General features: G+C 45.1%; 1 protein-coding gene across 1 annotated transcript; it reads right to left on the bottom strand.

Annotated features, from left to right (window-relative positions):
- Positions 1-1,971: 1,971 nt before the first annotated feature.
- On the bottom strand, positions 1,972-13,487 carry UTP11 (UTP11 small subunit processome component). Its single transcript, XM_059919387.1, has 8 exons — positions 13,345-13,487; positions 8,836-8,897; positions 7,509-7,611; positions 6,890-7,003; positions 6,298-6,391; positions 6,071-6,201; positions 4,005-4,115; positions 1,972-3,279 (listed from the first exon to the last, which is right to left on the bottom strand). The coding sequence occupies exons 1-8, from the start codon at positions 13,405-13,407 to the stop codon at positions 3,196-3,198; spliced, it is 762 nt and encodes a 253-aa protein (XP_059775370.1). The 5' UTR covers positions 13,408-13,487; the 3' UTR covers positions 1,972-3,195.
- Between the last annotated feature and the right edge of the window lie 1,135 nt (positions 13,488-14,622).

Below are 14,622 nucleotides of genomic sequence, written 5' to 3'. Positions count from 1 at the left end.
AGCACCATTCACCCACTCGCCTGTCTGTCTCAAGTCCCAACAGGCCCCAGCCTCACCGGCCTCCACAGGTAGGCAGGGCGAGTCTGCATCTGCTGGCTGCCTCCCCTGCTGGAGGCCGTGCAGCTCTTAATTGTTTGCTGCCCCACAGCCAGCAGCATGCGGAGAGAGCAAGCCGTTAGCAGACACTCAGAACTGCACATGGGGAGACCCCACCATGTCTCAGTGGAACCACCCTCTGGACGACCTGGGACTCCAACACAGGCTTCCTCCATGGTCCTCACTAGAAAGGTGAAGGGAAAGCCCTTCCCTGCCCAGTCCTTTGGGGGCCACACTTATGCTAGGGGAGCAGGGATGGAGAAAATCTTTTTTCACAAGAGCTCTACCATGTGGCATTAAATCCAATAAACAAATGCATACTAAGCACCTATGGAGTACTGGGCACTTTCGACAGCAGCACCCTGAGAGCTAACCCCAGCGAAGGGGCAGCAGCTCCACCTACTGGGCCCTTTCCCACCCTGTCGCCAGGAATCAGTTCAGTAAAAGATTTTATTCAAAACTACAGGGCTTCCCTGGTGGCACAGTGGCTAAGAATCTGCCTGCCAATGCAGGGGACACAGGTTCAAGCCCTGGTCCGGGAAGATCCCACATGCCGCGGAGCAGCTAAGCCCACGCGCTGCCAACTACTGAGCCTGCGCTCTAGAGCCCGCGAGCCACAACTACTGAGCCCACACGCCTAGAGCCCGTGCTCCGCAACAAGACAAGCCACCGCAATGAGAAGCCCGCGCACCACAGCAAAGAGTAGCCCCCGCTCACTGCAACTAGGGAAAGCCCATGCTCGGCAACAAAGACCCAACGCAGCCAAAAATAAATAAATAAAATAAATTAATTAAAAAAAAAATACAGTAAGGCCTAACAGTCTCCTGCTTCAATCAGAAGGGCCCTAAGAGGTGGCAGTGGACCATGACTAAGACCTGGGGCTTCCATGTCACCTGTGCAGCTGCTGCTTTGGAGACTTGGATTGTACAAACCTGAACGACACGTGTCCTGCCAAGAAAAATGTTCTCCACCTCTGCAAGCTGCCACATTCCCCCTGGCACAGCCACAGCAGGGTGCCACCAAGAGCCCAAAGCACCCCTGGACCTGGAGGGGTGGATCCAAAAGAAACAACAGTCTCTTTCCCAAGCAAGGAGCCAGAAGTCTGAGGTTCCAATGGGCACTAAAACGTCAAAGCCCTTGGCCTATTTTCAGGACCCATGAGGCTGGAGCCTCTTAGGTTAAACACAGGGGCAGCCAATCTCTTCCCTTAGAATCCTCGGGCCTCGGAGACAGCCTTCAGTTTAAGAGCAGCTCAGGACCCCTAGCTTTATTCCCTTGCAGTGAGTTGCTCTGATCACTTCTACCCTGGAACTTCATACTCAGAGAAGATGGACCTTCCTGCTCCATTTGGCCTGTGCACCTACATAGCATTTGAGGACTTGTGAATGTGTACATGAAACCCTAGTGGTGTGTTCGTGCACACACCTGTGTTTACGAAGCCTTGTGCATCTACTACCCTGAGAGCCTATAAAGAGTGTGCACCTTTGCGTGGGCGTGTGCTTCACCAGAAGGCATTTAGGTATACCTCCACCCTCCTCCCACCTTCCTCCCCAGCGGGGGCAAGAGAGCCCCAGCAGCAGTATCAAGCAAGCTGTTCTGTCCCAGGAACAGACTGCTGCTTGATCTGTTTGCTCCTCTGTCCAACACCCATGTGATGAGTCCCTTTCCTGACTCAGGTCTCAAGTCTCCAGGCGCCTCTGTCATAAGACTGTCAACATTTACTTAGCTCAGCGCCTTCCCAGACTGGGAAGCACTTCCTTCCTGAAGGCAAAAGCTGCTAGCTTCTAGTCCCCTGGCCCTCCCTCCTGCTTTCTGGGGCTCCCAGATCCGAATCCCACTGAGTACACCCTTAGGAAACAGGCTTTCATTTCAGGCTTTGTATAAGAACATAATAGTCGTAGGAATTTATTAAGTTTGAATAATTTTTCTTTTTAAATACCCGCAGAAGGGTGTTGCTCTTCCCCCTCCAGGGGGTGAGGTGTAAGCAAGCCTCCCAGAATCCTGCTCCTCCCACATCTGCTCTAAGCACGCTCAGCCCTGTCCTGACTGGCCTCGGCCTCCCAGCCCTATGTGGGCAGGTAAGGGAAGGGTGAGACTCTGGGAGGTCTACGTGTCTGCCGTGCACACGCTGGGGTATCTATTTCCGGATGAAGGCCTGTACCAAGCCATTTATAGCCTTGGAATCAAGAGCTGGCCAGGAGGGCAGGAACAGAGAGCCAGGTCTGCTCTGATCTGAGCTTCATCAATAAAGAAGAGGTGCCCCTGTGAGTTCCTAATTCCAAGGGTTTCTATCTGCAGCTGTAAAGTGCAAAAGAAAAAAGTCCTTCCTGGCTAACTTATGCAGCCACCTGAATATCCAATAAATTAAGAATGAATGAGGGTAAAATCAGTCTATCCAGTGGTTAAAACATTTTGCAAACATTAGAAATATTTACTTTAGTCTTTACTATGAGCATATATTACTTTAAAAAATTTAATGATGTAACAAAATGGAAAAGAGCTAATGATTTAATAGTAAGTGAAAAAAGTACGCCATAAAGGTGTTTAATTACAACTACAAAACACAAAAACCAGTGCCAACCTCTACAAAATGGAGGAAATCAACCAGAATGCTCTGATAGTCGTTCCCCTCCATTTCCCTAACCTCCTAGCATAGTTAAGTACACAACAGTTGTCTGTCGTTCTTGAATAAGCATTGGGATTAGAGACGAACTCACTTGTTTTCCAAATCTGCTATATAAAAGATTATGTAACTTTTATAATGAAAAAAAATGAAAGTATATAAAAATAAGACTGATTTCAGGGAATTCCTTGGTGGTCCAGTGACTGGGACTTGGTGCTTTCACTGCCTTGGGCCTGGGATCCTGCAGGCTTCGTGCAGCGGCCAAAAAAAAGACTGATTTCAACAATTCAACAACCCACAAACAATTTAGACGGGGGAAGGGGCTTTAACACTGTTCACATCAAATGTCAGATCTATAATAAATTATGGTTATAAACAGGAAAACCAAGTCACTTAGACCAGTGGAATCTGAAGTTACTGGAAAAAAAAAAACATAAACTCTTCCACGTGGAATGAAAAGGCTTATCGATAACACTTCAACGTTTTCGACGACTCTCAAATTTGTAAATAGCTGGGGAGTTGACTGTTGCTTTCTTCACCTTCACCTTCCGAGTTTTATCCTACAAAAGAGTAAAAAGTTACCAGTAAACAGTAGGAGAGGTCTGTGTAAAACAGAAAGTTTAATAAACTACCTACTAGAAAGCCCCTAATTCAGCCGTCTCAATGTTCAAGAGAGACAAAGCCCTTTGTCCTAAGGCATCCCCGACGCAATGAGTCAAGTTCTCCCCTGGGCATCTATAATGAGGCTGGCTGTGCAGAAGTTCTTGTGAAAATTGAGAAGGTACTCAAATCATTATTTTGTAGGGCTTCATCTCTTACGGAACCCCAGTTGAGAAAGGCAGACCAAAATGATCTGCAAAGCTGAAAAATTTGACATTTAGAGGAATGATAATATGAAAGGGGCATCTTATATTCCTTAGCTCTGCTATTTAACTACACAATGTTGTCTATTTTTAAACACCAGTGAGTGACACGCACTGTTTTATTAACCTGTTTAAATGTTACAGATAGCTGCTCATAAGCTATAAAGTTCATATGCCACCCGATCCTACCCTTTGCTGTTCCAAAGCACTGACTAATAAGCAAGCCCCTTATTACCTCCTTAATCAAGGAACATTTCAACACTGTCAGAGTAACAGACACTGGCTCAAACCACTGCCCCTGAGGAGCAGACATTTTCAATGGGGTTGGTTTACACACAGCTGAAATCCAGTCTCAGTTTAGAACTTTACAAGGAAAAAAATAAAATAAAATAAAATGAAGGCCTAAGGCTCTCTCTCCTCACCAGAAGATCTTTGCGAGTCTGAATTTTCTGTGCAATAACAAACAATTTCTTCTCGCGCTCAATCCGCTGTGTCAGGCAGTTATACTGCTTTTGCCTCTCTTTCGCTATTTGCTGCAGAAGAAACACACATTTTTCAGTAAAACAATTAACAGGATAAAAATGAGTAAGAAACTGTTTCTTAATCCACTTGGGCCCAAATGCATAAATGGTTTCATCAATTCCCTCCTTACCCCAGAATCAACGTAACAAGAGACTCTGAAGTTGGCCATTTTACGAACACCACATTCCAGAGCTCCATGGAACCCTGGAGACTTGCCCATGGACACAAGGTTCACCTGGAGCAGAATCAGAACTGCGCCTCGAGTCTCACAGATCCCAGGAATCTTTCCACTACTACACTGAGCTGTCTGAGCGTCCCGGTTACCTAATGTGAAGGAATGAACCAGTGCTGGAAACCCTACACAATGAGTAGAGAAGCAGAGAAGGGCCACCGGGCAGTGTGCTGGCGTCAGAACCGCGGAACTCAGAAAGCAGAAGGACTCTGTCAGTGGAAGCTGACCTGAAAATTCTCACTGCTGATGACCCCTCAAAGACCAACGGTCCTTCAGTGTGGGGGGATCACAGACCTCTGAGAAACTGATGAAAGCTTTGGATTCTTTCTTGACATAAATGCATATATGTATTTGTACAAATTCATACACACGTATATACCCAGTCACACAAAATTTCAAGGTGAAAAGAAGGTGTTCATAGACTTCCTAAAGCCCATTCGTGGATTGCCCACCCCCTCCAAGTTACAGACTAAAAATTCCCTTGCAAGCCACCCACCAGCAGTCTCTTAATAAAAATAATTTTGCTTTAAACAAGACAGTCAAAAGAAACAACACCACTAGACAAAAAGGGCAATCCAAACCTTCCCAACTTTTCAAAAGGTAAGATGGTGAACCATTCTACACAGGACTTTGGAATACCAGTCTCTTTCGGGACTGCTGCGATACCTGAGAAGTGTCAGCGACACAGCTAACTGAAAATACAACTACGTGACCAAGAGGGTTAAAACTAGAACACCAGTCAGCCGGCTCCTCGGCTGGAAGTGTTAGCTACACAGAGGGGAATATTACTGGGCCTCAGATTTAAACAATTCACCAGTTCTAGCATAGTCTCACAGCAGTGGTTTCAGACAGCTTTTGTTTTCACTTTATTGCACAGACTGTTGATTTGTGGGATTACCCAATATAATCAAACTAATTAGGGGTATTTATATTACTAAAGCAAGTTTAGCTGCCTCTGAGCTAGAGAAGCTGCTGTGAAATTAAACAAAGCTGATGCGGTGTAAATGATTCAAATCAAAACAGAACAGCTGTCTGCCTGAAACACATTGACAGCATTTTTTTAAATGAATCAGTCAGAAGTGAGAGTTCAACTCCAGAAGACTTGGAGAAAAAGCATGTCTTCTGCACAAACCCAGTTACAGTGATGGAAAGCACCGTAAGGACAAGTCAATACAAAATTTGGGGTACAAATGCAGAACATGAAAGACCTTCTGATATGCATATTCACTGTTAAAGGTTTAATATCAAAGTATACCAAATCCCTTCATCTTCAGTGTCCCCTCCTTTCTCTGCCTTTTAAAACTGTTGGCACCTGTTACAAACATTGAACGCACAAAGCCCAGGGTCAGAGGTAGGATTCAAATGCAGACCTAGGGAATCCCCTGGCGGTCCAGAGGTTAGGACTCGGTGCTTTGCTGGGGCCCGGGTTCAATCCATGGTCAGGGAACTAAGATCCCGCAAGCCTCGCAGCATGGCCAAAAAAAAACCCAAAACAAATGCAGACCTAAAGGCCAGAATGTAAGCTCCTGACCACTATGCTACACGTCCTCTAATCTTAGAAACTAAGGAACCCTCCTCCACTTCCATTCCCATCACCAAATCTTCCTTCCACTTCTCTAAGAGAACTTGGTAAGTTTTCAAAAATAATCATCTTAAATGCAGTAGGGAAAAAAAAAAAAAAAAAGAACCTAGATTCCCGTAAACTCAGACCTGAAGAAAAATGGAGAAAATTACCTTAAGTCGAGTCTGATTGTTAACTCCTTTCACTTTCTCCTTCTGCAAGGTCTCTATCGTAGGTCTGTTAAAGACTCTGTCGACTAGTTCTGGGGCTGTTCGCAGGTGAGTTGCAATATCAAACTGTTCGACTAAAAGTCAAGACAATCCTTAAGGTGCTGTCTCTAACACCAAACAACACAGACCAATATGCTAGACTGTCCCAGAAACTTTCAAACATTTCATACCTTCCTTTTTGGTGTCAAAAAAAAACACATGCTTCTTCTGTTGCTTCCCCTGGAAATCCAGCAGATGGAGCTCTGATTTTAGTCTTTCAATTTTCTAGGATACAGAATATGGCCTCATTTTATATTGGGTTCTTCTAGGGTATCAGAAATGAATTTGCACAAGTTTAGACCATTCCACGTCATTATCACCAGCCAGCAGAGAATGTGCTTCATTCTTTTAAAAGGACCACTAAAATTTATCAAGCACCAACCACACGTCAGGTAGGGGGCTAGCTAGGCACTACACAAAACTCATTTAATCCTTACAACAATCCTATGAGATAGAAATGTGGAAACAGCCCCAGGGAAGCTAATTTGTCCATAATCATGGGGCTGATGAATGGCAGAGCCAGAGTTTAAACCTAAGTCTGTCTCAAACTTGACCTCTTTCCACTCCACCATGCTGACTATACTTTTAAACCATTATCATAATTAAGTGCACTTTAAGATTAGAAATGCCAGAAGAAATCAACTTACAACTTGAGATCAATGGATTTCTATTTCTCTTCTTAACCAACAAAAACATATCAGAATAAAGAGTTTTAGTTGTTACCTTAGCTTCTGCAACCCTTTTCATTTCTATATATTTGACATCCTGAGTTCTCATCAGTTTCAGCTGTTCTGGAGTTACTTCTTCCTTAGTCTCCTTAATAACATGAACTCCATCCTAAAATCCAAATTTAAAAGATACGTTTCCTATTAGATTAAAATCATTAATAACTTGTTGGCATAGTTCGAGGCTGGAACAAAGACAACCAAAGGCTACATTCAACAGCAACACAATGCACCAGGCCCCCAAGACACACATTCAATTCAGCACCTCCAATCACCCTCTCAGAATAGCTCCAGGCATCAGACAACTCCAAACGCATGCTGCTCATGAAGGGGCAGCTTTGCCTTGCATAATGACCAGGAGCACCTGACCAACTGGAGAAGAGCTAAAAAAAAAGCCCAGGATCCTAGCTATCCATCTCCTCCCTCATCCTTATTTTCCTTGTTGAGTTGGAGCTCAAAACACCAACTGAGGGACCGCCCTGGCAGTCCAGTGGTTAAGACTCTGTGCTTCCACTGCAGGGGGCATGGGTTCAATCCCTGGTTAGGGTACTAAGATCCCACATGCCATACGGCATTGCAGGGAAAAACAAAACCCAACGGATCCATTAGGCACCCACCTGGAGTTTAACCCGAGTCATTTTATAGTAGAATTCATCTGGATTTTTTTCAAGAGCCTTCTTCCGGAGAGCTCTAAGGTATTTTTGCTTTTTCCGGTAGTCACTGAAAAGCAGGTTAAACAAGGTTCATGGCAAAAAAGAAAAAAAAAAAAAAACACAACAAGCAAACTTTACAAGCATCTAATGATACATACAAAATGAAACTCAAAAAAGCCAAAGGAGTGACTACATTCGACCCACACTCCAATGTCACACTCCAATGTCAGATGTTGAGCTCATCTCTTTGTGGGTCCTCTCCTATCCCTGTTCTACCTGAAATTAACAGTCCTCATTTCATGTAAGTTTTACTGCCATCTACATCATTACAAGGAGAGACCCAACAAAGCACAGATTACAACTCCTCAGACGGGGTTCTGATGCAAGCTTGGGCACCAAGTGACCAAATAAGATTCAGAAACTACACGTTGTAGTATAGCATAGTGACTAGAATCGTGGACTCTGGAGCCAGACTGTCTGGGTTGAAATCTTGACTCCACCACTTCTGGCTGAGTAATCTTGGATAAGTTAGTTAACCACTCTGCATCCCAATTTAATCTGTGAAATGGGTGTGATAATAATAGTATCCCCAAAGATTGCTGGAATAAATGCATGTAAAAATGGCAACTCTCTTAGAACACTGCCTGGCGTAATAACAGCACTCAGTTATTATTATTTGCCTGAAAAACTCTGGGACCCAGAGCAATCCACTTAATCCATCACCAGCTGCTCCGGGGGCATAAAAAGGACCTCAGCTGACATGCATGGCTAACAAATAATTATAAAATATTTTGTAAATAAAGTGCTAAAGAAGAAGAAGAATAGGGATAATTGTTTTATAAAATGTTTTCAAAGTTCATTATCACCCACACTCAGTCCCATGAATCCATCTTTCACATGTCTTCATTCCACACCACACATGGTGATGTAAGAGACTCAACAACTGGAATGTTAGATTCTATCTTGAACTTCAGGAAAAGGGAGAGAAAAAAGATTCGGCTTTTAGCTCAAACACCAAGGCAGAAGCAAACCAAAGCCACTCTGAGAAAATGATCTGGAACAACATAATAAAAAAAATTCTCAATGCAACTACAGTTAAATAAATAACGCTCTGCCTAAACAAAGAGAGAAGTTTAGGGTCGCAGAAAAGTATCTGACAGGCTGCCAGAGCTTTGGCCATTTTATCAATGGCAGGAAATCATCCCCTGCTGGACACTCAGGCAATTCAGCTGTAGTACAGGGAGGCTGTAAGCTTTTCTGGCAGCACCGCTCCCAGAAAGACTGTACTCACTCTGCACGAAGTTTGTAATCTTTCTTTTTCTCCAGCAGGCCCAGATGTTTTCGAAAGCTGGGCTAGAAGACAAAAGGAAAAAAAAAGTGCTTAGTTTCCTCAGCAAACACATACCCGAATCAACAGGACACCTGACAGGAACAAGAATCTCTGGAGCGTTCAGTAAATCCATGTCCTGGCAGCCAATGTGCTATCCTGTTCCCTCCCCTCCCCCAACTGGGCACTGCCCAAGGATGAGAGGCCATGCAGGCGCCAGAGAGGTCACAAGTACGGCCATAGTAGGCTTCTTGGCCTATTAAGGACAGAGAAAGGCAACAATGACTCGGCACTAAGAAAGCAGTTGCCAGTTGTACTAAAATTACTACAGACTTAATCCAAGGGTTTATAAAATACTATGAAGGGAAAACATAGTAACAGGGAAGCAACTGTGGTTAAGAGAGCTAAATTTAGAGTCTGAAGAACTGGGTTCAAATCCAAGCTTTACCTCTTAACAATCTGTGACTCTGGGCACTTCACTTAACATCTCTGAGCTCCTGTTTCCTAGCTATAAAATAAGAACAATAAGACCTACTTCTCACGACTATCCTGAGGATTTAATGAGCCTCTGTAAGTGGTAGTTGCCCGCACACAGCCTGGCACATAGCAGGTGCCCAGCATATGTGTAGTTATTATTCTAACTTCTGTACTAAGCATGAGAGTGTGACAGAAAATACTTTCTCTGATACAGAACTTGGATAGCATGAAGGTACAAGGATTAAATCTTGCTATTATCTTTCTACAAGCTACCACTCCTTGAGCACTTAACCTACGGCAAGGTCAGTGCTAGATGCTTTTGCCTACACATCATCATAATAGGCCACATTTATTAAGAATTACCGTTACATTTTGGGCAAATCTGAGAATATAAAATTAAAAGAAAGAAAAGAAAATCACTATAAAGAATTTGTATGGGGACTTCCTGGTGGCACAGTGGTTACGAATCCGCCTGCCAATGCAGGGGACATGCGTTCGATCCCTGGTCCGGGAAGATCCCACATGCCGCAGAGCAACTAAGCCCATGCGCCACAACTACTGAGCCTGCGCTCTAGAGCCCGCGAGCCACAACTACTGAGCCCACGTGCCTAGAGCCCGTGCTCCGCAACAAGAGAATCCACCACAATGAGAAGCCCCCGCATCACAACGAAGAGTAGCCCTCACTCACTGCAACTAGAGAAAGCCTGCGCACAGCAATGAAGACCCTACACTTCCAAAAATTTTTTTAAATTAAAATAAAAGAATTTGTATGTACTTTTACGTTGCTTTGTAAAATCTAGGAGTTTTGACATTCCCAGAAGGTAAAAAAAATTCCTGTTCTCTTGTTAGGATGAGTATGTAACATGAGTAAATAACATTTTTATCAAGGTGAAAAAAAAAAAAGAAATACTGTTACAAAGCAATCTGCTATGCTCATTACACACAATGTCATTTATCCCCAAACAATCATGGAAAGTGGATAAAGCAGGCACTACTGTTATCCCAATTTTCCAAAAAGGGAATGAGGTTTAGAGAACTTGCCCAAGAACACAGACAGAACTAGTAAGTGGCAAAGCTAGAACGAGACTTATTCTATCTGGGGCCACAGTCTGCTCTTCCCCACCCTCCTACACTGCATCCTCTTCCACTTTGAATATTCTCGATGTTTGAGGCAGTACATAAACTTCTCTACTGTTTAAACTTGCATAATAACTTGAGTGGAATTTTTTTTTATTTATTTCTTTATTTACTTGTTGGATGCATTGGGTCTTCGTCGCTGCACACAGGCTTTCTCTAGTTGCGGTGAGCAGGGGCTACTCTGTCGTGGCGTGTGGGCTTCTCACTGCAGTGGCTTCTCTTACTGTGGAGCACGGGCTCTAGGTGTGCGGGCTTCAGTAGTTGTGGCACGCAGGCTCAGTAGTTGTGGCTCGCGGCCTCTAGAGTGCAGGCTCAGTAGTTGTGGCACATGGGCTTAGTTGCTCCGTGGCATGTGGGATCTTCCCGGACCAGGGCTCGAACCCATGTCCCCTGCCTTGGCAGGTGGATTCTTAACCATTGCGCCACCAGGGAAGTCCCTGGGTGGGATTTTTAACAGTCTCCTCTCTCATCCTCTATCCTTGAAGTGATGCAAGAAATAACTCAATATTTAAAATAATACCCAAGCCCTCTCTTGATCATTACTATTTTAATTATAGCAGACAAAGAGAAGTTGACAGAGAATAGAGAAAGAAAACTCAAGGGTCAAAAGAGCAACAAAGTGAGGCAGAAATCTTGAAATCTGTCATGTCCACTTGAATGTACACCTGCCAGGAGGAAGCCTAGCACTGAATCTGAAATAGTTCACGTAATTACCCCCTCCATACCAATGTATCTTCCAGAGCTCCCCCAGTGCCTCAGTGAGGACCTATAAGATAAAGTCCAAACTTTACCCAAATAGGGAGTGCTCCCGTCAATGTGTTTACCAACCTTTCCAGCATGGCCTCCTCCTCACCTCTCCCACAAAGACCCTCTATTCCCACTCAGACATGGCCATGTCATGCTCTTTGCCTCTGTCTTCTCTATGAATCCAAATCAACTACCCACAACTGTGCCTTTGGACACACTATTCAACCTCTTTAGGCATCAGATTCCTCATTTGTATTGATACAAATGAGGATAACATCTGCCTCACAGGAATGCTGTAGGATTATACAAGATAATCCTTGTACAGCATGTTGGGCTGTACCTAGCATACAGTCAGTGCTCAAAAAGTGACAGTTATGGGACTTCCCTCGTGGCACAGTGGTTAAGAATCCGCCTGCCAATGCAAGGGACATGGGTTCGAGCCCTGGTCTGGGAAGATCCCACGTGCCGCGGAGCAACTAGGCCCGTGCGCCACTACTGAGCCTGCGCTCTAGAGCCCGCGAGCCACAACTACTGAAGCCCGTGCGCCTAGAGCCCGTGCTCCGAAACAAGAGACGCCACCATAAAGAGAAGCCCGCGCAACACGATGAAGAGTAGCCCCCGCTCGCCGCAACTAGAGAAAGCCCGCGCTCAGCAACGAAGACCCAACACAGCCAAAAATAAATAAAATAAAAATTTTTTTAAAAAGTGACAGCTATTATCATTGCCTTCCAAGTCCAACAAGTTTCACTGTGATGCTTTCTCTCATCATCTCTCCTCTTTCCTGTTTTTTAATTTGGGTTTCCCCCCCCCCTTTTTTTTTTCCCCCTCTCATTGGTCATTTTTTTATGCATCTCTTATAAAGTTGCTTCTTTATTCAACTTTTAGTACCCTCTGGATTCAAAACACTTGGTCTGATCCCTGGCTTTGTTGATTGCCACCTACAGCTGTATGTCTTTGGGCAAATTACTTAACCTATCTGAGCCTCAGCTTCCCCATCTGCAAATATAAGAAAATAATGGTACCTACTTCCACACACTCTTGAGAGATAAATGAGATAATAAGGGTAAAGCATTTTGCACTTTGTCTGGCTCTGGCACACAGAAAGCACTTCTAGCTGTTATTATTTTTAGATAGATCCACACAGGGGTCCAAACAAGATGGCAAATTATCAATACACTACTCCCAGCACACCACTGAGCATACAGCAAGTGCACAATAAATGTCTGATAAATGCTATTAAGCAGGAAGACTGAACTGTGGTTGGGAGGCCTTAGTTCCAGCCCATCCATCAGTGACACAGCTTTAGACACATCCTTCTCTTTCTCTTCCCCATCTGTAAAATGAAATTGCACCAGACATCCCTAAGGGCCTTTCTGGATCAGATATTGTGTGATTCCTGAGAACAGAAGAATAAATTGACTCTGCATATATTAAATGAATTTCCACTCAACCTCTCCACACAGACACACCCTCCACAGAAGTCCTGCAATTGTTCATTCGGTCTGAATTTGGTGTTTGTGACTGGGCAAGTCAATTCTGTTCTTTGGACCTCAGTTTCCTCATCTGTATAATGGGGTTGGAAAACACCAACATTACATGGTGAGACATAAACAAAAAGCGTACGTGCAGATCTTCATGGACCTCAAAGCCCAAGCATGATGATGATAGCACATTAATTAACACCAATTTCTTCGGGATCAGCCCACATACGCAGCGGACAGAGCTGAGCATCTTTAGATGTGGATTCCAGTTCCAGCGGGGACACTTATTGGCTGTGTGAACTTTGACCTCAACTTCCCCAGAGAGGATCAAGTACTTTACACACAGTATCTCATTTAACTACTTCAATGAAACCTTGCAAGATAGCTTTGATTATCTCCCAGGAATAGGGACAGCTGTGCTCTCCTAGCGAGAACGACCACCCCCTCCTCCCCGAACCGCGAGGGTCCGCCCCAGCCACGCCTGCGTCGTCAGCATATATTTGCATGTATTTACAAGCAACATCTCCGCACAGAAAAGGCCAGGACCCGCAGCTGGGTGGGTGGGTAGGGCCGGGGCGAGAATAGCACATGGGGCCACCGGCCAGAGTTCGTGAGGCCTGTGCGGTCCTACCTGGCTTCGCTCTCGGTGTTCCCGCTGCCGCGACTTAGCCGCTTTCCGAAAAGCCGCCGCCATGTCGGCTCAGTCCTGGAAAAGCTCAGTAGACAACGCCGGTTCCGCACCGCCTCGTCCACTGACCCTACCGGATATAGGCCGAGCCGCCAGAGGTTTAGAACCGCCCCCTTCCTTTCTGCAGCCTATCCAGCGCCTGCTTTTCCGGAAGTACGTCATCTAGCGAAAGGCGTCTACCCCAGGCTGCTTCTGGGAAGTGTAGTTCTCTAGGTCTAGCCTCGTGACTCTACAACAGCCAGTTCTTATTCGCCAGAGCCTGTCCACGTGTACGGTGAGTTCGCCTTCGTGATCCGCTCCGTTGGCACCTGGGAGCACCGTGGCTGGCACTGCCCTTGGGCTGAGCTGGGCCTGGAGTGTGCGCATGTGCAGTCAACTACAGCTCTGCTCCGTTTGCCGTGTTTATGCGGTGTATTTGTATACACTGCCAGGTATAAGATAGGTAACTATTTTAGAACTGACTATAGCACAGGAAACTCTACTCAATGCTCTGTGGTGACCTAAATGGGAAGGAAATTCAAAAAAGAGGGGATAGGGCTTCCCTGGTGGCGCAGTGGTTGAGAATCTGCCTGCCAATGCAGGGGACACGGGTTCGAGCCCTGGTCTGGGAAGATCCCACATGCCGCGGAGCAGCTGGGCCCGTGAGCCACAGTTAACTGAGCCTGCGCGTCTGGAGCCTGTGCTCCGCAACAAGAGAAGCCGTGATAGTGAGAGGTACGCGCACCGCGATGAAGAGTGGCCCCCGCTTGCCACAACTAGAGAAAGCCCTCGCACAGAAACGAAGACCCAACACAGCCATAAATAAATTAAATAAATAAATAAATAAAGCATGACACAAATTAAGCTATGTGAATACCATCAAGCTTTAAAAAAAAAGAGGGGGATATATGTATATGTATAGCTAATTCACCTTGCTGTATAGCAGAAAGTAACACAATATTGTAAAGCAACTGTACTCCAATAATAATAATTTAAAAAAAAAAAAAAAAGCTAGGGGCCCTGTGAGTTTTCTGGTGCACCGGAAAGAGCACTCTATAGAGAGACAAGCATGCTTAAAACCATGTCTGGCTCTGCCATGTACTGGCTGTGTGACTTCTGACAGGTCGCTTTGATACGGACCAGGATTCCTGGCCTTCCCCAGTCAATAGAAATTGGCTAGAGGCCAGATAAGAAATTCAGACAAGGCTTCATTGGGGCCCCTGCAGCTGCAGGAGGGAGCAA

Source organism: Balaenoptera ricei, chromosome 1, assembly GCF_028023285.1.
Source record: "Balaenoptera ricei isolate mBalRic1 chromosome 1, mBalRic1.hap2, whole genome shotgun sequence".
NCBI lineage: Eukaryota > Metazoa > Chordata > Mammalia > Artiodactyla > Balaenopteridae > Balaenoptera > Balaenoptera ricei.
The sequence above is the reverse complement of the archived record's forward strand: the minus strand, read 5'-3'. Positions and strand labels throughout refer to the sequence as shown.

Coding starts and splice junctions, on each gene's coding strand:
- UTP11 (XM_059919387.1), bottom strand. CDS start 13,407: ATGGCGGCGGCTTTTCGGAAAGCGGCTAAGTCGCGGCAGCGGGAACAC. Junction 7,004..7,508: donor TGACTCGGGTTAAACTCCAG/GTGGGTGCCTAA, acceptor TTTGGATTTTAG/GATGGAGTTCATGTTATTAA. Junction 6,202..6,297: donor TTTTGACACCAAAAAGGAAG/GTATGAAATGTT, acceptor CTTGACTTTTAG/TCGAACAGTTTGATATTGCA.